This window comes from Bombus pyrosoma, linkage group LG2 (assembly GCF_014825855.1).
Source record: "Bombus pyrosoma isolate SC7728 linkage group LG2, ASM1482585v1, whole genome shotgun sequence".
Taxonomy (NCBI): domain Eukaryota; kingdom Metazoa; phylum Arthropoda; class Insecta; order Hymenoptera; family Apidae; genus Bombus; species Bombus pyrosoma.
In genome coordinates, this window is record NC_057771.1 from 9,407,274 (window position 1) to 9,430,457 (window position 23,184).

Genomic DNA, 23,184 nt, shown 5'->3' on the forward strand with positions numbered 1-23,184 from the left:
CACGCAGGCGTTATCAAACACGGCTTTGTCTAACTTTAATTGAAAATATTGGAATAAATCTTCCAATAGACATTGTCGAGCGAACCAGTGGCTGTACAGGCACAGTGCGCCAAGAGATAGGGGTGAGACCGAGGCTACGGGGGGGTTGGAGGGTTGAAAACAGGGCAACAGAGGAAGGATGGGACGCGGGGCGGACGAAAGCGGGGTTGGAACGAGTAACTGGATGGCCGATGAGTGGAACAGGGACACGAACGTCAACGAGCGGGCCAGAAGAGGTAAATAGCCATTTGCGGTCGAGCTTATAGCGAAGGTTCGCTGTTCAAAAATGGCTACCGCCTTGTCGCAGTCAGCGGACCGTTTTGGCAATTCGAATCAATCTCGCGCCTATTTCCCTTCCCACCAAACCAGCAGCGGCAGGGACACCTTTATTTCGTAGCCGTCGAAACAGTTTATGCCGTATCAGCGTTTCCGTCGGTGCGGCAAATGGAGTTCACCTGTGACCGTGCTCTTTCTCTTTGCCATTCTGGTCGCGTGTGTTCGACCGTGCACGCGGTTGCACAAAGTAACAGGTTATTATCGTTAGTCTCGACCGTTTCGTGTTTCACTTAGCGGTTTTCGGAAAGAGGCTTCATCCTCAACTGAAAACTATTCGTTTCGAGAATTAGGAACTTCCAGGAACACGCTGGTTGCTCACATATTTAGCGAAAATACGCGAATGCACGTACAATTTGCAGAGTTAATTAAACAAAGAAAATGAAGCGGAGGAAAAAATACGGTGTAATACCGAGTGTGAAAACGTTGGCAAGTGACTAGCCGAAAAATGGCGGATCAGGCTGGCTAGGGTTGAACCGTCTCCAAGCATCGACGGGCCTCGTTCGGAACCCCGGTAATGACGATAACGAATCGACGTAATGGCGGTAGGCAGCCGATCGTCGACTGCTGGCGACAACGCCGCCGCTTTGGAATTTGGAGCGTGGCAGAGCTACATAGGTAGGCACGAGCAACGACGATTATCGGAGTCGATCATTCAATTTTGCGCTGCAAATTGTCCGCGCCGGAAACTCATATCCGGGCACTTCCGGTTCTCCCTGGTTCCGCCCCCGGGAAGAGGAATCTGGCGAAAGGGCGGCCTCGCTGAATGGCCCGGTTCAAGAGCGAGCTAGGGACCTGAACAGCGTTGACAGACTGAAAGAGAGAGAGAGAGAGAGAGAAAGAAACGAGGTGGAGAGAGAGCTCTCTCCTGGGGAGAAAGAGACAAGTAGAGGAAAAGGAAAGGGTGGGAAAGAGAGAAAGAGAGGCCAGGGACAGACAGAAGAGAATTGAGGAACGAAGAGGTCGCAGGTTGGATAGACAGCAACAAGCACGATTTCGATTGATTGCTCGTCGTCCTACTAGGGCCGTTCGCGTCATTACCGATCTTGCTGAGAATGGAGCCTCACCTGTGCACTATCCTGATCCTTCATTCTATTGTTGCTGTTATAATCCTTTGTCGAATGTTATTCGTTCCTCCTCTATGTGGAGGTGTTTACATTCGATGGACTACCATGTAGAAATTGCGTTTTGTTCTATCAATAGTCGGATATTCGATGCTTTTGTCGTTATTGTATTTGTTTATCGAATGTTGCTAGCTTGTACACATCCATGTACTTGCTGTACGTAGGTATTTGTATTTGACAAAATAATCTGTACACAATCGTCCTATCGTTAAGCAGGCGATGTTCTATGTAAAATTAATGACGAGAAGTTACAAGGAATTCATCGTTCATTGATTTCCTTGATTTTCCTTGGTTTTTCCAACATCGAGCGTGTTTAATTCCGATTCGTGCTTTTTCTAATTCGAACGAAGACAGATTTCCAAATTCTCGTCCCCCCAGAGTGCTGATAAAATTCGATTATTAAACTGGAAGCGCATCTAATCCGCGCATTACTATTCATCGCCACACCGCCGTCAAACTGACGAATCTAGCGAAATTATTCTCGTCAATCTGTACTCTATTGGGAGCCGAATTGGCGTGTGCACTGCTTTGCGGTCTCTTTGATCCATTCTCTTTCCCCTTTTCTTCTCGGTTCTTTTTCCGTGCAATTTCATCACGGAAAGCGACGGAAACCAGGAAATAGCAACCACGCTTGCCTTTTTGCCCGAGGTCGGGCAAATAATCATAAAATCTTTTCCCATGTCCGATTGTCGGGCGAAAAAAATTATTAGCCGATTAACCGCGGCCAGCATAGGGCAAAAGTGACAAGGACAACGGCGAGCCGATGTAAATCGGGATTTGTCGAATCGATCGTCGTTCACATCGAAGCGGTGATTAGGCCACAGATACTAACTATTATCGGCTGCGCCTACAATTAGTGTCTTTTAGCGGGCACGGTCTAAATTTTCGAACTGTTTCGGCAAACACATCGTGGCGTTCCGCGTGGATGATGATACTGGCTTCATTAACAGTTTATACTCCACTTAACCGGCTCGTTTGTGCGGATTATGCTCGAGAAGATCGCCCTATAAACTCTGCCGGATCGCGAGCAGAAGTCTCGTAAAATTATGCAGAATTCGGCTGGGTCCCACTTATGAGAACGTATCGGCGGGCCGACGTCCGCCTCCATACGGATTACATGTTTTCCTATTAACGCAAATTCCATCGATACACTCGTTTCGATACAGATACAGCGGCGATCCTCGATTCGATGCGCACTCGCGATAATCTCGCGATCGTTCTTCCCAGAGTGGATCCGATGAACGGTCACCGATGTATGAAAATTTACACGGTCCGAGCGGCTCGTCGAACGAGCGCGATTTCTTGCTTCGATTATTCCTAAAACTGCGTCGCAGAAATTGAATTCTCAGGTAATCAAGCAATACAAATGCAAATACCAGCTCGAACGGCCGCGTTATCACCGCTTCGAAATATTCCGCATAAATAAACAATCGACGGCTACGAGTTACATTCATTTACAATATCGATCGACCAACGTGTTGCCGTTAAACCGGGCGACGTTGATCAATCAACGATCTTGACGCACGTTCGATCGTCGAACTACACTCCCAGTGTTTTTTCTCTGATATTCAGAATGCCAGGTTCCGACGTTTCTCGCGATCTCTCGCTAATTTCGCGGCGACACCAATTGTTTGTCGCGAGTTCTACGTCGAACCGGACGCGGACGCGGTTCTCGGGTCAGAATCACGCGAGTCGTGGTCCAATTCGTCACTGTTCGCGTCGACGTGTTTCGGGGTTGATCGGTGTCGAACGATCGTTGGACGATTCGTGCGATTCGTAACCGTGAACAAATAGCCAATTATTCTTTTCCAAGTCATTACATCGTTCTGCGAGATTTACTGTTCCGTTTCATTCGTGCATCGTTCGCCTCGATTCGCCAATCAAAGCGACAGTTTGTAACGCTTCGCAACGGTGTCAGTTGATTTGTCAACGTTAGAGGTAATAACCCGTGCTATTGTATTATGCGTTGCATTTCCACCGTCCGTCCCCTGTTAACGTAACGAATTCCGTTCGAAAAACAGAGACATCGCGTATTAAACGCCTAGGATTTTCATGGCGCGCGAATAATCTGCAATAAATTCGAGTGACCTTTCGTTCGTTGTATTAAACGTTATATATATATATATATATATATATATATATATATATATATATATATGTATATATATTGGGGAAAGTTAATTACGGCCGCGAAACTAGTCGACAGTCTACAAAAGACAGCCGCCGTTAGAAATTTCGTGACGAGAACGTAACGAGGCATCGTCGACGGACGCATGAAAGCGCTTACCTTCCGCAAAGGCGTGCTCGAAGTGGCTTTTGTGCGATTCACGGCGCGCGTCACAAGAATAGTTGCCAGTATGCGTAACACCAATGGCATTACCACGCCTAGCCTCGGTTTCTCGCGAAGCGTTTCAAACGAGTGACGCGCCGATAGCGTCACACAGTTCACCAGGATTCGTTTAACGCGATTCAAACGAAAGTTGGCAAAGTTGGTCTGGTTACACGACAGCGGCAGTGTCAGTGTTGTACGGCGGGCACAAAGTCGGAAATCGCCTTCAATAAAGTGCAACTTTCGCGAGTTCGCCTCGTCGTCGTCGACTCGTCGCCGGAGTTTCGCGTTCTAAACGAGCGAAAACAACGAACAAGTTCGTCGGCTGGAGTTCTTCTCCGAAAAATTAGTCGGCAACGGAATCAGTCTCGTTGGACGAGTCGGTGGGATTTAGAGAAGGAGACGGTAACGAGGAGAAGGACGATGCGTTCCGGTAATTGGAACAATTTTTCAGGTGTGACGGTACTGCTCTGTCACGATCGAAACGAAGAATCGCTTTTGTCGCGGCCGTTTAAACGCGACGAGGCGACCGACGAAGAAAGAAAGTTGGCCAGCCTACTAAAAATTCAAAACGCGGGCGAATTTCCTTGGGAATAAATTTCCAAGTTTCCTTCGCGAGAATAGCCGAGCAAATACGGCGTCGCGAGCTTATCCAACCCTGGAAGGAGCTAGAAAGTTTGACGCATTGCCGGTGAATAAACCGAAACGATTGTTACGCAACGTTTGCGTAAAGAAAGGGGGAAAGAACTTTTTTAACTGTACGTCGTGTGTTACGTGAATTCTATAATAGCCAAATAATAAGAGAAAGAAAAGAAAATGAACCGCGAGAGATTAGTTGGCTTTCTTTAACGTTTCGAAACGCCCGTTTCTTTCAGCTCGTGTTATTCATCCATATCGAGGACAACGACGATAGACTATGAATAATAGTCAATCCAATATAACGACGACGTGAGTAACTGATAACGATGTACATCGCGCTATAAAACGATATAGCATCCTGATCGAAACTACATTTTCAAATAACACTATACCTTGTGAAAAAAGTTGCGAGTTGAAAACTCGCGATGCGCCGACAGCGATAACCCTATCGTCAGAGGCTGATGGAAAAGAGTTCCTGTTGTCGCCTCGAGGAAGAATGTCGCATCCACAGAGACAAAGCATGTCCTTGACTGCCGTTATCAACCATCGACGGGGTCTTCTCGGGTAATATCAATTTCTCGTTTTCTAATTTTCTTCCGACATATTATTCGATCATATATACGTAAATACGCGCGACTGATATATTATATCATCGACGACATTAATAACGTATCGAAGCCAAAATACTATAGGGCCTTGCACGATCAACGCGATATACAAGAGCGCAGAAAGCGTATAATTTTACGATCATTGAATTCAGTTTTCCAATGAAACATTTTCAACGTGACGGTCCACTGATTCGTTTGAATTTATTTCGCTGAGTGTATTGACGCGAAATCGACCGGTTCACTACGGTTAAATACCTGCCAGGTTCTTCACAAATGTTCACTGAAATCGCGTTCTATATGTTTTAATCGTCACGAAACGATCTCTGTCTCGAATCCAATGAACGTCAAACGCGAAACGCGAACTGATTCCCTTCCGACAGGGCATTGATTTCAGGGCTAGGCAGTAACATGTCGCTACCCTCCTGCATCCCTCAGGATCAGGAATTTGTAACGGGACACACGACAGGATGTAAAATACCGTTGTTAAACAATCGGAATCATCCGGAGAGGAACGATCACGAAAGGCAACGACCCAATTTCCTACCACTGTCACCTGTCAACAAGGCTTACGTGTCTGTAAACGCTTTGGAACCAGCGAAGGGTGAGCGCGTTTTTATTTACGAAAGTGCACACTCAAAGCAATTAAGGGATGTTGAACGATATTGAAAATTTCGTCCCATAGTCAAGCAACAGATGATCGAGCAACGACCAAAATTGACAGAGAAAAGGAAGTGTCACGCGGAAATGGTGTCCATTATGAGTACTCTTTACGCGAATTTGTTGATCGTAGTTGGACTTGCTGTACCTATCACTGCTAATGTGACGGAAAGAGTTCCAGCTTCGTTGAATCAGGTGCTAAGTTCTCTTATAAATATTCTTCAATATCGTTAGAAAGGATATCATCTCGAGATGTACGCTATAATGAATCTGTTTGTTAGGGTTTCTACTTGTATTTATACGTAGTCAGCGTCATGTTCGTGATCTCTATGTACGTAATGGTATTGAGGGACAAAGCCGAGAAGAATATGGTGCGGAAAAACGAGAAGGAAGAGGCGTTAAAATTCGACGAGAAGGGCGATCGCGTGAACGCGTGTCAGGTAAATTTGCGCTTCGAAAATATTTAATCGCCTCCGAAATGAACTTGGAATCACGTCCAACGTTGCCATTACCTTTTGCGAATGTTTGTCTTTGTCAAAGTGTCAGAAACGATCAGAGACAATCCCTTTCAGGTGTCTCGGCCTGTGCAACTGTTCACTAACTGACGAGCCAATCATTCGTTACACCGACTCGACCATTGAATAATTTGTACGAAAACATTTCTCATCGAGCGTGTGAATTCGCGAACAGTCCGGTACATTCTGATTAACGAGTCGCATTCAACCGCGTAGCACACGTACAATATACAGATGTAAAAAAAAAAAATTCTTCTTCCCTTAGACGCAACAGTACGGCAGCTTTTGTCTGAGACTCGGCGCAGTGGGATTTGGCGCTGGCTCGTTGGTATTTACGGGATTGCAAATTGGGGCGGAAATAGCTTCCGGTCCGTTCAGGGCGATTACACCGGGTGCCAGGCTGCTGCTAGTTACGGCCCAGATGCACTTTATATTTCTCAACAGTAAAAGTCTCAACTTGGCCAAGCACGCCGCCCTCGCCAAGTTAGGCCTGATGCACATGATCGCGACTAATCTCTGCGAATGGCTGCAGGTACGTGGACCGACGAATAAGATAGAAACATTTGTTATCGCGAGAAGCAAGATGTTTGAACAACCTGATACATTACACTCATCGTGTTTATTCGAAACGCGATTCAAAAGCGAAACATCGTTGCATCAACTACATAGTCGAGTGATTCGAGTCAATTTGCCAGTGATTATCGCGTCATGTCCGACAACATTCGAAAACGTTTCAATGATAACCAACTCGAATAAAGGGGAAAGAACATACCAGCAACAGAAACGATATCACTTTGAACGTCAACCAGCATTTCGATGACCATTAGCATGAACGAGCGGTTAGTGTCGATTAAACGTATTTACCATTTATCAAAGCCGAATTCGCTGTTTATTTCTGTATTCATAGAAACGCGCTCTACCGGTTTTAATCAACACTAGGTCTCATTTTCACGTGGAAATGGAAATAGTCGCGTATCAACGACCGGGAACAAGTTACAACGCGTGGCTTTTGATCTTTGTGTTACGAAAAAGCGCGAGAGCGAGCAACGCGATTCCGTCACGCAGCCGATGCTTTCACCGTTGTGTTTCCGGCACGTCGATACGCGTGCGTCGACGTGAATTTTTCACGAGTCCTCAGGCATTCCGTTTGTTTGCCAAGGCGTTGGTCGAGGAAACGCAACACGAGATCGATCAGCTGGGCTACACGCACGACGACGATGACGGTATCCTCAAGTCGCTTCTGAGAGACGCCAGCCCGTTCCTTTTCCCGTGCACAATTGAATTCAGTTTAATTTGCGCGGTGATACTGTTCGAGATGTGGAAGAGGGTGGACGAGAAGATCGATGCTAAAAGCGAGATCCCGACGAGATCTTCGTATCACCTTAGCATAGATTGCAGCAGCTCTCACAAGTCAGCCTGGAAATTTAATTAGTCCGATAGAATTCCCCGTTAATTTGTTAATGCGATATCGTTGAGATTTCAAGATTGTTTCGTTCCGACGTTTCCTTCTCGACGTTTTTCAGAGGTCTCTTTGGCGGAATTCTAGTCGTTGCCGCGACGATATTGAGCTTGATCATGTTCTTCGTGCTGAAGGAGGCCAAGATGAAGATCGCGATCGTTCAGGTTACCTCGTTGGACGCGACTATACTTATGTTAGGTAAGTGCCGATATTTTATGGAATTATCGTATCGTATCGTATCGTATATCGCTATTGTGAAATTTACAGTTAACGGAGATCAACGATCCGTTTTGTCACCAAGATATTTTCGGTGTTAAATTTCAGCGAACATCGTGCGTTAAAGTCGCGTCGATAAAATCCCAATATTTTTGTGTTTTATTCTTATGAATCAAAGAAACGATCCAACGATCGTAGGTATGATCGCTTCGGTCGCTGGAACATTGAAATTGCAGGCGTTGCAGCAAAAGATTATCAAGCCATCGGACTTGGATACCACCTTGTTGGCGGCAGCTCAAGCTGGGGTCTATCTGCATTGTCTGTTCGGAGTTGTTGGTGATATACTGACAATGGGTCCGACCTGGATACTGTCGCTTATCACAGATTTATTGGCCCTGGTACAGAGCACGAGCCAGACACTGCTTATTAAAGTAAGAAATTGATAGCACGAAGAATAAAATCTTGCGCTATCGACAGGTAGAACAACTAACTGTCTTTCGACCATTCAACAATTTGTAGATCGCGTGGGGAAGACGTTGCTCCAGAAACGACAAGCCTGGCAAGGAACTGATTACCTTTCTGATAGTCGTCAACATCGCTTTATGGACAGTGAACACACTGGAGAAATCTCGTGCGGGGGTTCGTCCGGATCATTTACGATTCTTCGGTGTATGGGCATGGACCATCATAACGCACGTGTCTATGCCGTTGGCCATATTCTATCGGTTTCATTCGGCGATATGCCTGTTCGAAATATGGAAGACGTGTTACAAATGTAGATCCAACAGCGTCGTTCAAACGCCTTACTAAGTTATCTGATACAAAACGATGACTTTATAGTACGGTTATTTTGATAAAATTGTTACTTTTCATAAAAAGTACAAGTATAAACACACAAACAAATTGCGTTATCCTTCGACGTTCCTTAATTACCATTTAACTTGGCAAACACAGAAGAGAAAGAGAAAGAGAGAGAGAGAGAGAGAGAGAGAGACTGAGAGAGCAGAAAAAAAAATGAAGAAAAGAGGACTGGCGATCCTTCGCAAATAACAACGTTACAAGACACAAAAGGCAAACTTGTCCGCAACGTTTACTACCTTGTACAGGAACTTCTAAGCTGGCACCAAAGACAAAGGGTAAAAGGGCCGTTTCAAAGCCTTCTTCGTTGGTTGCGACGATGTTGGCGAGGACGAGGACGAGGACGAGGACGCGACGTGCCATGCTCGACGCAAATCGATAGAGGTGCGTACTTTTATCGGTGTACCACAGAGAAAAGATAGACGGTAACGATGATGGTGGACGGTCGACAGTTTGATACGGTTTACGGTAAACACATTTCGGTAGCAATCACATCACGAGGCAAGCAAGCCTCGCTGCAGCGAGAAGTAGGTGATGCTTCGGTGGTTGGAGAAAGCGAGCGAGTGGACGGTGAAGAGCTCTTAGCCAACCCTTTGTTGCTCCTGCCACCACTATTGCACCCTCTTCCTTCATCACCCTGCCGGTCCCTCTGCTCTGCCCTCTTTAACTCCTACCCTAAACGTAGTGGAGGCTGTACTCTTGACCAAAGGCTTCTGATTTACTTAGCCTATCGAGTGCTCTCGGACTCGTCCACCAAGAATACCGTGTACGCGTCCCGCCCGTGTACCTTGTGTTCCGAAATTTCGAACTTAATGCTCCACTTACTGCCCGTCTACCTTCCGCGTCAAGATCTCGAAGACCTGATTGCGTTCGCTCTCGTACAAATAAATTTTTCAAGTAAAAAATCGGAACACCCTTAATTACTCACGGTGGGAGTGAGGGGTTTCTTTCATCGGAAGAAAGCGCGACTATTAGTTGGAAAACTGATAGCAATAATTGTTGGGAAGAATTTTGCACAAAAACATGTATGAATCTCCGGCGAAAGGAGAAAGAACAGAGGGTGTTAGTAACAGCCGTCACAATCCTCTAACGCTCGTCGTAGCTTTTGTTTTTTTTACGGATTTAACTAGGATTTACCGTCTCTACGACCGCCTAGCTGCGCGACCTACCACCACCAGCATCGGATACAATCTGCAACGCGCGCATGGAAAACGTTCGGCTTCCAAGGAAACGTGAAATCTTAGATTTGCCCGGCTTTCGTTGGATATCGTGAACTACGTAAAAGGTACTCGCACGAGTTTTTAGGAATTCGTCCGAAACGATCGACAGGACGGGAGCAGAATGAATGAAATTCGTAGAACAATCTAGCGCCATAGGTCGTAATCCATTTACCTAATTTAATCGGCAGTAGAATTTAAAGTTGCACCATAAACGGTGACCGTAATTGTCGTATAACGAGTCATCTATTAACGATAATAGTTATTATCGGACTGAATCGGCCACGCAACGAGAATATCGATTATTATTAACGACGAGATTATTTATAACGGGGACGCCTTGAAAGCGAAATAATCAAGGACTGTGTGAATTTGCATTTAACGTTCGATGAATACGAAACGCTTCGCGCGAGTTTGACCGTTTGCGCGATAATTCTTGGACGAGGCACGATGCTCCTTGTATCGGTCACGGAAAAATCTTGCAATTTATCGGGTCCTGTCCCGTAGCTCCCGTCGATTCGAAAGTCCACGTTGGCAGGAAGGAACCAAGCGTGGAAAAGGAAGAAAAGGCGATGCGGAAACCTTGATATATCCTCCAAACACAAGAAGAGAGAACGTCTTGGCGGATTTATCGGAGCAGCAGATAATGGATGGTCTCCCAGCAGGGGAACTTTTTTGAATAATATAACGTACAACTAGCGGAAATGCTTCGATTTTATGGCGAATTGAAATACGCTTATACCTTTTCCTCTTTGTCTTTTTCTTCGGCAAATACTGCAATAAAATAATCGCCCGCGAAAAGGAATGGCCTCTTGTTGTCGCCCACGGCCATCAGCGGAGGACCGAAAACGTATCGACACGTGAAATCACTAAACGTTCGAAATAAAATTATCTCGACGAGAGCGTAGCATAAAGGAGCCATGCGAAGGGTCAGCGGCGATTCTCTTTCTCGACCCAATTACACGAGGCTTTAATGAATTTTCGATATGGTCGTAGCTGCCCGTTACGACGCGTTGATAAAAAGAATGAGGAAAAACAAGTAAATTATTCGGTCGCTGTCGATGTAACTGAAATAAGGAGAAAGAGCGTGAGGGTAGAGAGGGAGGGGTAGACTTTGACGAAAAGATATGACAGTGGTATTGGGTAGAACAACTCCACTCGACAAATACCACTGGCGGAGGTCGTCGATTGGACGATCCTCGGGAATGTATTTAATTCGATTGGACTCTGCCTCCATCTGGACGAGACAAGAGAGAAGAAGGGAGGGTAACTCGCAGCAAGGACGAGGGAACCTCTGTTTCCGGCGGAAATGAGACCTTCGCGACTCGTACTCCCATCCTCCGCTACCAATTTTGCCTCCTCCTGAACGCTTTCTCGAACCTCTTCGATCAGCCTATGGCCGTTTCCCTAACCGAGCTATCTATCGCCCTCTATCTCGATGTTGAGAATGCAAATTGTATTTATATTGTATATCACGCGACCAGGTAAATATTTCAAGCAGCCATGGTTACCCACGTTTCGTGCGAAACTTGCTCTCTGGAAATCATTGAAATCCACTTGCTGAATTACCCGCGTTTCCCGCTCTTTCCAGCTGCCTCGTCCCTCACCCATGCTCCGTCCCTTTCCACGTTTCGCTCTCTTTCAAATATTTAAATTATAAATATTTACCGATGTCGCGAAACTCTAGTTTCTGATCGAAACGTGCGACTGAAAGCAGACGTTGTAATTCGACAGCGATATTATCATTATTGGACGACCGTTTATTGCTATTTATTGAAATACATGACCGTGCGCCGGGCAAATCGGAACTTAAATCCAATTTCTACGATGATACCGTGTTTTCTATTATAGCAGTGACTGCGTAGGGGAGTAGGAGTGGTGAGCTTAGTAAAAATAAAAAAGACATTAGCGGAAGAAAAAAAGGAGAAAAAGAAGGAAGGTGAGACGAGGTAAAGTCGGAGCCGGAAAGACTTACTAATGCTCCCTCGCAGCTCTGCTGAATGTCGCTTGGTCTCCATGGATGTAATTTTCACTGTATGCCCGGATTAGAAGCCAGCTCGTCGGAGGCTCCTCCACGGTATGTCGCTTGATAAGTATTGCCCCATACCTCTTGAATACACTAGAACTGGAAAAGGGATTCGAGATGATCTCAAAGCGGTCGATTGGCCTCGACATGACGTTACGGGTCACGGAGATAGGCAGCTGTTATGTCTCATTAAAAATCCAGGTGCTATAATAGCGCGGATTAATGATAAGATCATAAAGGCAGCAGAATCATGTAGGTTGTCAGAACGTGAAAGCTATTATTACGTTACCTGTCGTTGCCATTTCGATGAGATTGAGTTTACTTAACGTGTCGAGAGAAAAATATCCATCAATCTTTCCAAAGAAGTAGATCTTAAGAAACCAATACTTGATACGTATACTTTTATATATAAATTTATCTATATTTAACACGCGTGTACACAATTTTTGCGACACGGTCAATGCAAAGGATATTTTACCTAAAGATATTGAAACATCTTTCTTATAGGTCTTGTGTGTGTCGGTGAAACCAATATCTATTTAAAGTAAAAAAATTGCTGATCGAAAGAGTGGATTACGTGAATTCACCGTTCTTGAGAAGGGCAAGGACAAAACTTTTGCTAGATGGTATTTCTTACAATCAGATAAGCGGATCATTGGAAAATTCGGTAAAAAAATAATCCTAGGGAAAAATGCACCGGCGTAAGATACTTCTATATTTCTGTATTCAGCTCTTTAACTCCAAATGATGCTGTGAAAAAAAAATGTAAAATTATAGTTGTGTGCAGAGGTATCGATAGTTAGGTGTTTTTTAATGAAAAGATGTGAAAGAATATATGGACTAAATAATTATTTAATTTATTTTCCTTTATTTATGTTCTTAGGACTAAGAAGTACATTGTCATATAATGCATAACCGATAAGATATGAAACTTTCAATAGCTCATAGTTTTAGTATTCGCTGCTTTAACTCAATAGATATATCATTATGAAGTTGACACTGCTGGTGCAATAATGTTTTAATCACGTTGTGTTTCAAGCAAATTTGTAATTTATTTTCCTTGCCAAAAGCACTGCAATGATGCTTATAGATATGCCGCCGATTTTTTTTTATGATCCTGTTACGATAGATTATTTAAATGTCTTTTATTCACATATGTAGTTAAACTTGCATCGGCTTTGGCATTCTGGAGGGTTCAGATGTTCGTGGTAGTTGAACACACTCAGCTAATGACCGTATCTAAAATAAATATAAAAGTTGTATGTGGGAGTTAGTATATATATAAAACAGAAAAGTTATACAAAATATATGAAAATTTTTTGTGCTTCTTCTACAAACACACAATTTTCAAAAGCTTTAAGAAGCCTGTTGTGTATTGTTGTTTGTTGTAAATTGTACTCACTTTTGGAACTCCCACTCTCGATTATCAAGTGGACAAACTTGTCGAGTCTTCAACCAACGTGAGATGCAATGGAAATGGAATGCATGCTATGCGAAAAAAAAGTGTAAAAAATTAAAATAAAAAAGTTAAAATATTTTACATCTGCTGTTGATACTAAATGTGTATTGTAACAAAATGCTATAACGATAGAATGCATACATTGCATACACCCCAAGCTACGGTACATTCTTCGCTAGTGGCTGACGCTTGATTTGCTTGACATTCAATACATAAATCCATTATATGATTACGGCAGATCGCGCAATTATCTACTACAATATCTGTAAAATAATAAATTCTGTAATTATTGGAAAAATCTTGCGACATAGGTATTAAATTAACCATACTATATTTTACAATAAATTATATATATATAATGTAATTTTCGAATACGTACCCCATGCCCAAAGGGCCACAGCATTCCACTGTAATATAAAATTTCGTATTTTCAATTAAATATTACACAGATAAACTATGCGAATATAATAAAAATGACAACGCAAGAACGAGGTTAGAATTCGTGGATTAATTTCTTAAAACTTTCTAAATTTGTAGGAGATTTATGAAATATTTTCCTAATTTCTTCGTCTCACCTTTTTTACTTCGAAACGTTTTTTCTCTCCTTTACTACTACTCGAAGTTGGTAAATCACTTTCTTCATCATCAATTTCCATTGCCGACGCCATATTTAAATTTTGATGTCTGAAGCCAACTGATACCTGACACCTTGTGTAAGAGATTCGAAGTACAATGAATAGGCGATACGAAGGCACGAATCTGTACGAATATATTTATAAGTTACAAGTTTTTTCAATTATTAAACGTTTTGTGCGCGTCATAAATTGTCATATTGTATAAACATCAATACCTTCGTTTCGTATTGAAAACAATGTTTAAGAATCAACGTATCTATTGTAGAAACGACATATAGTACTGTGTCATTGTATCGACATTAGGTTATGTTTTTGAAGAGGTCCTAATGCATGAATGAACATGACAGTTACTTCGACCATTTAATAACTAGATAAGACCATTTTAATTTTGTTTTCGTGTAGTTTCTAATCCGTACTTTTGTAATCCGTAACACAGTATAAAATATATTGCACGATGAGGCGAAAGGCAGGCGTTGGTGCTATTCAAAAACAAAAGCTGGAGCGAGAGAAATATAGAGATAAGGGAACTGAGATTCAAGAAAATCAGTTTGAGCAAATGACAAAGCATATGGAAACATTTCGTGTGAATTTAGAAGAATTCGCCTCAAAGTATAAAAATGAAATTAAGAAGAATGCACGCTTTCGGCGGCAATTTACTGAAATGTGTGCATCAATAGGTGTAGATCCTTTGGCCTCAGGTAAAGGATTTTGGTCAGTTCTTGGCATAGGAGATTTTTATTATGAACTTGCTGTTCAAATTGTTGAAGTTTGTATGGCTACGAATTATAAAAATGGTGGATTGATATCATTGGACGAACTTAGAACGAGATTGATACAAGCCAGAGGCCGTAGGAAAGAACACCAAGAGATTACAAATGAGGACTTATTAGCTGCAGCAAAAAAATTACGAATTTTTGGAAATGGATTTTCTATTGTTCCAATTGGACGTGGCAAACATTTAGTACAATCTATTCCTGGTGAATTAAGCATGGACCATACTGCTGTGTTACAGCAAGCTAGTTTATCTGGAAATGCATATATTTCAAGAAATATGCTGTGCAAGGAGTTAAAATGGGAATCAGATAGGACACAAAAAGCTTTGGACCACATGGTAAAAGAAGGACTGGCATGGTTAGATGAACAAGGTGAAAATGAAACATTATATTGGTTTCCTAGTTTATTTACAGCCTGCATTGTATCCAAAGAGTAAGCACAATATTGACTTTACTATATATAGATAGACAGTGTTTTAAAAAAAAGGATATCTGTAGCATAAAATGTATTTTTAAAGTGAATAAATTTACATATTCCTGTAATATGTACATGATGAAACATCCATTATAAAGTTCTTGTAGATGCAGGAAAACATTATCACCTAATTTCATTCGGTTCATTAAATCTAAAACAAAATATCCACAGTTAGTCTAAAACATCTTATATTACATGAATACAGTAAATACAGACTTCTGTATATCCTCAATTGCATGTTGTGCCAATTGTTGTTTGCAAGTTAATAATTCTCTATTTAATTCATTATTTTCCTTCTGTAAGAAATTTATCTTTCCCCTTAGTTCTTTAGATTTCCCTTGAAATTTAACTGTCAAAGATTTTGCTTCATCCCTCCATCTAAAATGTAAAATAACATAAAGATACCGATAATTTCTCATTTACATCTGGAAAAAGTTTATGTACTTTTTACTTAATTTTTGGTGAACTTGAACATGATTGATTAACTCCTTTGTTTTCCTATCAAATTTCTCTTGCAATTTATTCATATAATCTGATAATGCAGACTGACAACAATGACATTTGTTTTCAACTCTGCAATAGAAATATTTTTTATAATATCGCTTGACTTAATAAATACTTGTATTTACTTACGTAATATCAAAACTAGGCTTATTTTTGACATATGGATTTATTCCATCAGTAATGTCATCTCTAAATTTATTTTCCTTTATACAAGTTGCCTTATGAAGATTAACTTCAAGTTCTTGGATTTTATTTTCAAGAGAATGCCTTTCATTATCTCTTTTCTGTATTTCATACTCAAAATCATGTTTCAATGACTTTAATTGCGATACAAGATTCTCTTTATCACCTAATGTTTTAGCTAATTGATTCTCTAAATCCGAATATTGTTTCATTATATCTTTATTTTCATGATCAGCTTTATTCATCTGATCTTGTATGTTACTAGTTTGCTGTTCCTCTAACTTCTGTAATTTATCATTTGAAGTACCCAGCTTACTCTCAAGAATAATAATTTTTTCTCTTAATTGCTTAATTTCCATATCATATTTATTTTTAGCTATTGCTTCATCGTATACTTGTAACTGAAGTTCCATACGTTTGGCTTTCTGTTCATATTCTAATACTTTTACATTTAAATCTCTGCGTATTTTGTTTGATTCTTCTTCAGTAAATTTCAATTCTCTCTGAGCTTTTTCTGCTACTGTTATTTTTGCCTTTAGTTCTGCCTTAAGTTCATTGATCTCTGTTAGATACCTTTTAGTATTTAACTCAATCTCATCTCTTGTTTTTTTATTCAACTCTTGTATCTTTACATCATATTCATTACCTATTACACTTAGTCTCTGTTCTAATCTGGCTTTTTCTTCCAATACAAGAGTTTCACGACGAAGCACCAAATCCTTCTCTCTAACCGCAGATTCTATCAGTTCAATAACTTCTCCCATCTTAGCTTTTGTTTCCTTGTCTCTTTCCATTACGTTCGCAGCATACGTTTTAACTTCATTCAACTGTTTTTCTAATTCTAATTTTGCTTGTACCATTTTATTGGTTTCTGTTTTGGCATAAGCTAATTCCTGTTTTAACGTCTCTATCGTCAGCTGGTTAGTCCTGTCTTTTTAAAAAATAAAAATAATGTCTCTATTTGTTATTGCAAATTATAAATAGATGTTACTGACCTTTATCATGGGCGCTCATTTCAAGATCTTTATATTTTTCCAAAAGTTTATCCTTTTCATTAGTCAAACTGTTAATTTTTTCTTTACTACTTTCATACAGTGTTTGATGTTTGATAAAATTATCTTTGGCCAATGCAAGTTTTTCCTCTAACATTTTAATAGCTTCCGAGTAACTTTCCTTAATAGCATTTGTTTCTTCTTGATAAAATTTTGTCCCTTTCCCATGTACATGAAATCCTTTTAATTGATCTTCTAAGGCACTTACAGTATCCAGGGAAATATGCCATAGTTGCAAAGCCGAATCTTTTTCTGTTTCTAACAGCTTAATACGTTCTTGTAAATTTTTTATTTCCTTTTTATGCGCATCTTCGTTATCACATTCTTCTAAGTGAATACGATTCAGGGATTCTTTTATATCGGTAACCTTTTGATTCTCATTTCGCAGAATTTCTAATTCAACTCGCATATTATATTGTTCTGTCTAAAAAGTGGATATATAAGAAATATTTTTAGGTGCATATATACAATGTTTTAATTTGTACAAACGGTATACCTTGCATAAGTGCAAATCTCGTTTGAGGTCCTCCACAATTTCATATTGTTCTTCGAGTAACGTATCTCGCTCGCTGCTATTGATAAAAAAAACTTACCAAATATATTTATCATAAATAAAACAAAAAATACAGGAAGATATGTAACCTTAAAGCTAACCTTTGTTTCCGAGCATCATCGTGTTCTGTATCGAGCATTTTATCGCTGGAATGATTTATGTTTCGCAATATTATGTTGCGCCAAGGAACATGATGAAAGATATATTGTACGTTTCATTTACATTTGCAATGTTTCGGGAGATATTTCAAGCAACATCATTGAAGCCGGACGCGTAAACATCAACAATGTTTCATGTTTTACCGATAGCGCATAAATGCATGCATTCAACAGGATGGTCGATAATAGTACATAAAATGTTAATATCCTGCAGTATATTTAAAGCATTGCAATAAAATGATACATTAAAATTCTAAATTCATGTGATTGTCCGTAAAACTTTCTCTGTTATAAAATACAAAACATGACGTGCAAGCAGATGATATAATACCGACTGAAGATGATTCATGAAACGGCAAATTTATCATTTACCAACAAGCCCAACAATTCGAATAATCGTGTTCGACTACACGTAGAAAATGCGCGTGAAAAGGTAAAAATATAAAAGTTACGAATAGTAAGTATAAAATATACGTATCTATATAAAAAAATGTCATTTATTCGTATCATTGTATAAGCTTTCGTTTTAGCGGGCGTCTCTGTTAAATTGCTCAAAGAAGGCTGCAGTCGGTTTGTTTTTGTAGAGCACACGGTTCAGATAATCCTGATGAGATTTGTGTTGTTGCGCGAGTTCCAAATTCTCCTCTGCTATCTTCCTCTTAATCTCTCTGCAACGTATCGATTTATTCAATTCTCTTTTTGTCCTCATATTTCAACAAATGTTTAACCTAAACCTCTTACGTTCTTCTCCGGTCAATTTCACGTTGATACGAATCCGCTATCTCTGCCTGGGTGTTCATTAACCGATCCCATTCCTCGTCCCTTCGCTTCTCCTCTAATCTCATTTTCTGGAAAAAGAGGTTTACCCTGAACGAGCCAAATTTTTTGTTCCCCTGGCCGTGCCCTCGCATGGCCGTGACAACGGTTGGCACTGTTTCAACCATCCGCGGCGCATCGTTAAAACCGCGCGAAACAACCGTTCATTCCATCGGCTTTTACCTCGATTTCTTTCAGCTGCTGTGTTTGCGCCTCTCTGAAAACCCTAAGCTCGTCCGCAGTCATGCCCTTGTAACGTGAGGCCAACGGTTTGTGCGGTCCATGAGTGCTCTCCGCCTGCTCTTTGGCTTCCGTAAGGAAGTCCCCAGTCACGTGATTGTAGATATCCGCCTTCTTGTCCTCCTCCTCTTGAAGGGCTTCGCAGTGGCGGCGGTACTTCTGCTCCTCAGCCTGTCGCAAGGGGACGAAAAACGAAGCCGGTCATTCGACTAAAACGTGTACGATCCAACGGAGCGTGACAATTTAAAGAGAAAAAAAGTCAAGGATCAGAACGTGTAGGAAGAGTCGGGGAAGGGCGACTGAAGGATCGTTCGTCGTGTTGTTACCGAGACTCGTACGTCGATGACGTCACCAAGTTTGCTCATCGACCGTAGCAACCTCGTCGTTGCTGTAAACGGTGCTCACCTTCGGCGAAGGTTTATGTTAACTGTGTAGCCCGTGCTCGGGACGTGTTAAACGACGAAGCGACAATAACTCGCCGTCTCGTCGGTGCAGTGACACCGAGGGAATCCACCAGCGAACAGAATAGAACAACCGTATCAAGTACAACGAGATTTTGCCACCGTTGAACTCTGACATTTCACGGTTCGTCGTCATTGGCTGGTTCGCGACGAGAGAAGAGACAACAAGCGAGGGAGGACTTTAAATCAATTAATGAGATGAAGTGCCATCAAGCACTTAATTATCTGAATTCACACTTTCTCGTCGTCCACGAACAACGACTAGTACGCAAATACCTAGAGGAGGAACGACAGGGAAACGGATCTCCGTCTGTATGAGAAGGAAATTCGATTCTCTCTGTTCCACGGCTTGTAAAATACAATCGTCAGATAATAAGATTCTTATCTTTTTCTTGCAGTTCCTGACGCTTTGTTCCCGATTGTTTCGTCGAAGGACTAAATAGGAGAAAGCCTTACCAGAGCTCGATTAAATTGCGCGGTGGCTTCGTTCAATCTTCGACGACAGTCCCGTTCCATCTGATCTAACGCCATGGCACGCTTGTCCCTGGAGATGACAGCTGCTTCGTACGCTTTCTCGGCTTCCTCGCGTTCCCTCTCCGCCTGCATACGTTCGTTCTTTTGCTTTTCGATCCACCACCTCATCTCCTCTTTCTGCGCTTTCGACCGTTCTTTTGCATTATCGTCCTCGCCCGCGAATCTGCAACATTCGACGATCAAATATTTAATATCGTTCTTTCTAAAGCTCGAGGGGATTCTCACGCGAATGAAATTTACTACGGCAACATTTACCTCTGCCCAAAACCAGCTTCGAAAGAAAGGTCGACATCGCCTTTCTTAAGAGCAGTCGGATCGTAAAGATCGAAATCCCGACGCTGTTCAGCACGCTGATACTGCTGTCTAAAGTGTTCGATCTCCTTATTTATATTTCGCCTTTCCTGGAAAATCAACACCACGACAAGGTGTAACGTGGATTCCGCTAACAAAGTATTCAAAAGGTAAAAAACGTGCAAAGAGCAACGGGTACGCGAACAAAGTCGGAATTTTTAACGATGACACTGCAAAAGACAATTAATCATCCGGCCGTTTACTTTTTACCGTCCATAATTGACAGTTTACCTCTTCTTGTTCTTTTTCCAGCAGTAAAGCGACCTTACTACTGCGAATCAAATTCTCGTCGAGCTGAGATTCTCGGGCCTGTTCCAGCTCACGTTGCTGCTTCTTTTCCGCGACCTGTTTGTCCAAGAATTCCTTGTCTATCTGCGGGTGTTACGGATAAAAATTATTATGCCGGACGTTCTCGAAAGCGCAGCATGATATATCGTTCTTTCGCGTGCGTATACACTTATCGTTTTTGTCCTTCGTGCACGATCGATCTGTAACAGGTTATCGTGCTCGATGGAAACACTTTGCTCCTTGAGACTTACTCCGATTTTCCTGAATCGTGGATTGAATATTCGTTCCTTTCTTTCCGCATCTATCTGCCGTCTGCGCTGAATGGATGCGGCCAGTTTCAGGTCTTCTTTGGTCGCGGTTTGAAACTTCAGCATCGTGCCAAATTCGATCTACGTGAGGACGAGCGTAACCAGAGCCCGAGTGTCAGTTAGCCACGAAAGCCGCAAGAATCACGTGGAATTCGTTACCATGGAGCGTTTGAGCGATAAACACGGCGTTACCTTGTCAAAATCTAACGCGATTCTTCGTATCGAAGCGGAGCATGAGAAATTCCTATTTATCGATTAAGAAGAAATTTGGCCAATTTTATTCTTATCTACTCGAATCGTTTGATAATGTTGGATCGCTTTTAATTAATTGTAAACACGTGATTATATTATATAAAGCGTGATATTAACGCCATTAATCATGTTCGAATTCCGGCGATAGTAGCATCTATTTGACGTACATATATAGAGCGCTAATAAGAATATTTGCATGAAAAAGTCACGTGAAGAGCAGATGTTGAAGGAGTAAACATGTGTCGTATAACGTATCTGTTGACTCGGCGAAAGTCATTACGGATGATTCGTGACTTTACGTTTCTGTATTATCACGCTTCTGTGAACGTCTGTATCGATCGTACATACATATGTACATAGTTCATAGCGTGTTGGCGACCGCCTACAATTGCAGAACTTACGACAGGAATAAATAACGAATTTAGTCACCTTCTTTGATTTCTTTGTGTGGACGTTTTGTTTCGCGTGACATCGTGACTCACGGAGTCACATCGTCGTTGTCGCATCGTTTTCTTTAACAATGAGTACTCGGTAATGAGAACGGATTACGAATCAAACGTAAGCATAGATTTTAGAGCGGTGTGGAAGGCACGTGGAAGCCACGGAAACGCGACATTGTTTATTAAATATTCCAGGCTCAAATCGTTTTGCGCAAATCGCGAGAAGCTCGGATAAATCGTCGTGAAAGGCAAGGCCTCTTTACGGCTTCCAGCTGGACACGATGAAAAGAATATTATACGCTGTTGGTACGCGTTGGCATAGATTTTAAGGAAATACTCGCCTCGTTTCCTCTTTTATCGATTCGAACGAACGGTGCAATTTGTGTCTCTTATTTTATCCAAAGATTCCGCTATGCCTTTAATACTGCCGGAAAGTGAAAAAAGAAACGCGCTAACAGACGAGATTTCACTGATCCTTAATTACAGGGACGTAACCGGAGGAAAAAGCGATTCGTTTATTACCGTACGATAGATCTGTTTCCTGTTAATTACATCGCTACCACGATGATTATGGGAAACGTTTCGATGATACTCGCGTTGAGAGTTTCGCTCGACTACCTCAACCATTGATATTCTTCTATGCGTCATCGAACGACGTTCAACGACGAGCAACAGTTTTCGAACAATGCGTACGAATATCGATGCTGTCACGAATTTTGCGCTCTTATTAGAATGTGTTAACACGGTCGCGGTATTGTATTCGCGGCTAATGATTCTAATTGTTCGTTTAATGGGGAAACGCACGTGCCTTCGGTTGACCTATATTTAACGTATCGGGCCATATGGTTGGAGATTGCCAGTATAGATCATGGAAAAGAGGTTACACGAATAACTGTCTATCTATAACGTGGAAGGAGACGACCGAGCTAAAAGATACAAACCCAATGGTTTTTGTAGCAAATTCAATTTTGTATGTTTAAAACGAGGGAGATCGGCTTTCAACGCGCAAAGGATCCTAACGATACAACTAAGAGCTGTTTGCGTAATTACGATAAACCGAAGAAAAAGTAGTCTTCTTACTTTCCTTTTCTTTAAGTACTCTTAATAACGAATATAGATTAACGTGCAAGAGTTGCACGTTTCCTGTATAACGATTCGAGTTCAGAGAGTGCGGTTTGCCAGAAATAAAACTCTCCTTTGAAGCACGAGACATCTATTTGTGTCATATTTTCGCAATGGCAAGTTGAGAAACTTAAAGAGCAGTCGTTTCTGCAAAAATACGTTCTTTGAATGTATACGGAGTTCCCGATTAAAAGAATCGTTTCATTAAACATTCACTCTTCCAACGAAGAGTTTATTTAAGATGGAAAAAAGATAATAATTATTTTTGTTTTTCAGTTATGTTTACCTACAGTATGGCTGTCGAAATTAATGAAAGATAAATAAAATTGAATGATATCTTGAAATGCTTGAAATGACAGAACTAAGAACTCACGCGCGAATTAAAGAAAAAACAAATGCACACATGTATATCTGTCTGTATAGTGCATGACTTTAACGTCATAAGAAGTGCGAAAGAACAAGCTCATTCAAGAAACGTAAATCTTAAAAAAAGGAATTACACGGATTAGCGGCGCGTTTTAATTCACATCGTGGCTTTTTCGCGTTGCTAAAGAAATAAA

The 23,184-nt window shown here is 41.5% G+C and overlaps 5 protein-coding genes across 10 annotated transcripts; 2 read left to right on the forward strand and 3 right to left on the reverse strand.

Annotated features, from left to right (window-relative positions):
* Nucleotides 1–240: 240 nt before the first annotated feature.
* On the forward strand, nt 241–8,805 carry LOC122577778 (proton channel OtopLc-like). 5 transcript variants are annotated; one of them, XM_043749340.1, is made up of 12 exons: nt 3,145–3,434; nt 4,280–4,583; nt 4,701–4,773; nt 4,870–5,028; nt 5,453–5,673; nt 5,755–5,924; nt 6,011–6,169; nt 6,510–6,776; nt 7,404–7,654; nt 7,768–7,901; nt 8,118–8,350; nt 8,439–8,805. In XM_043749340.1, exons 3-12 carry the CDS (start codon nt 4,742–4,744, stop codon nt 8,727–8,729), a joined length of 1,917 nt encoding a protein of 638 aa, XP_043605275.1. In that variant the 5' UTR covers nt 3,145–3,434; nt 4,280–4,583; nt 4,701–4,741; the 3' UTR covers nt 8,730–8,805. The 5 variants fall into 5 exon arrangements, with proteins under 5 accessions (XP_043605279.1, XP_043605275.1, XP_043605274.1 ...); XM_043749341.1 differs by lacking the exon at nt 3,145–3,434 and adding an exon at nt 3,849–4,208; XM_043749344.1 differs by lacking the exons at nt 3,145–3,434; nt 4,280–4,583 and adding an exon at nt 241–275.
* A 4,049-nt stretch (nt 8,806–12,854) lies between these two features.
* Nucleotides 12,855–14,203, reverse strand: LOC122575860 (RING-box protein 1A). The gene is made up of 5 exons (XM_043745347.1): nt 14,055–14,203; nt 13,859–13,886; nt 13,621–13,742; nt 13,423–13,508; nt 12,855–13,259 (listed from the first exon to the last, which is right to left on the reverse strand). The coding sequence occupies exons 1-5, from the start codon at nt 14,145–14,147 to the stop codon at nt 13,247–13,249; spliced, it is 342 nt and encodes a 113-aa protein (XP_043601282.1). The 5' UTR covers nt 14,148–14,203; the 3' UTR covers nt 12,855–13,246.
* LOC122575837 (vacuolar-sorting protein SNF8) lies at nt 14,143–15,430 on the forward strand. Its single transcript, XM_043745305.1, has 2 exons — nt 14,143–14,240; nt 14,551–15,430. Exon 2 carries the CDS (start codon nt 14,569–14,571, stop codon nt 15,322–15,324), a length of 756 nt encoding a protein of 251 aa, XP_043601240.1. The 5' UTR covers nt 14,143–14,240; nt 14,551–14,568; the 3' UTR covers nt 15,325–15,430.
* On the reverse strand, nt 15,337–18,243 carry LOC122575780 (sodium channel and clathrin linker 1-like). 2 transcript variants are annotated; one of them, XM_043745190.1, is made up of 7 exons: nt 17,756–18,243; nt 17,598–17,670; nt 17,045–17,525; nt 15,996–16,980; nt 15,807–15,935; nt 15,579–15,740; nt 15,337–15,513 (listed from the first exon to the last, which is right to left on the reverse strand). In XM_043745190.1, exons 1-7 carry the CDS (start codon nt 17,791–17,793, stop codon nt 15,486–15,488), a joined length of 1,896 nt encoding a protein of 631 aa, XP_043601125.1. In that variant the 5' UTR covers nt 17,794–18,243; the 3' UTR covers nt 15,337–15,485. The 2 variants fall into 2 exon arrangements, with proteins under 2 accessions (XP_043601125.1, XP_043601115.1); XM_043745180.1 differs by having other exon boundaries at nt 15,338–15,513; nt 17,598–17,673.
* Nucleotides 18,244–18,291: 48 nt separating this feature from the next.
* LOC122575787 (RIB43A-like with coiled-coils protein 2) lies at nt 18,292–23,171 on the reverse strand. Its single transcript, XM_043745206.1, has 7 exons — nt 20,754–23,171; nt 20,446–20,586; nt 20,119–20,264; nt 19,786–20,026; nt 18,812–19,039; nt 18,554–18,660; nt 18,292–18,480 (listed from the first exon to the last, which is right to left on the reverse strand). The coding sequence occupies exons 1-7, from the start codon at nt 20,874–20,876 to the stop codon at nt 18,339–18,341; spliced, it is 1,128 nt and encodes a 375-aa protein (XP_043601141.1). The 5' UTR covers nt 20,877–23,171; the 3' UTR covers nt 18,292–18,338.
* Nucleotides 23,172–23,184: the final 13 nt, after the last annotated feature.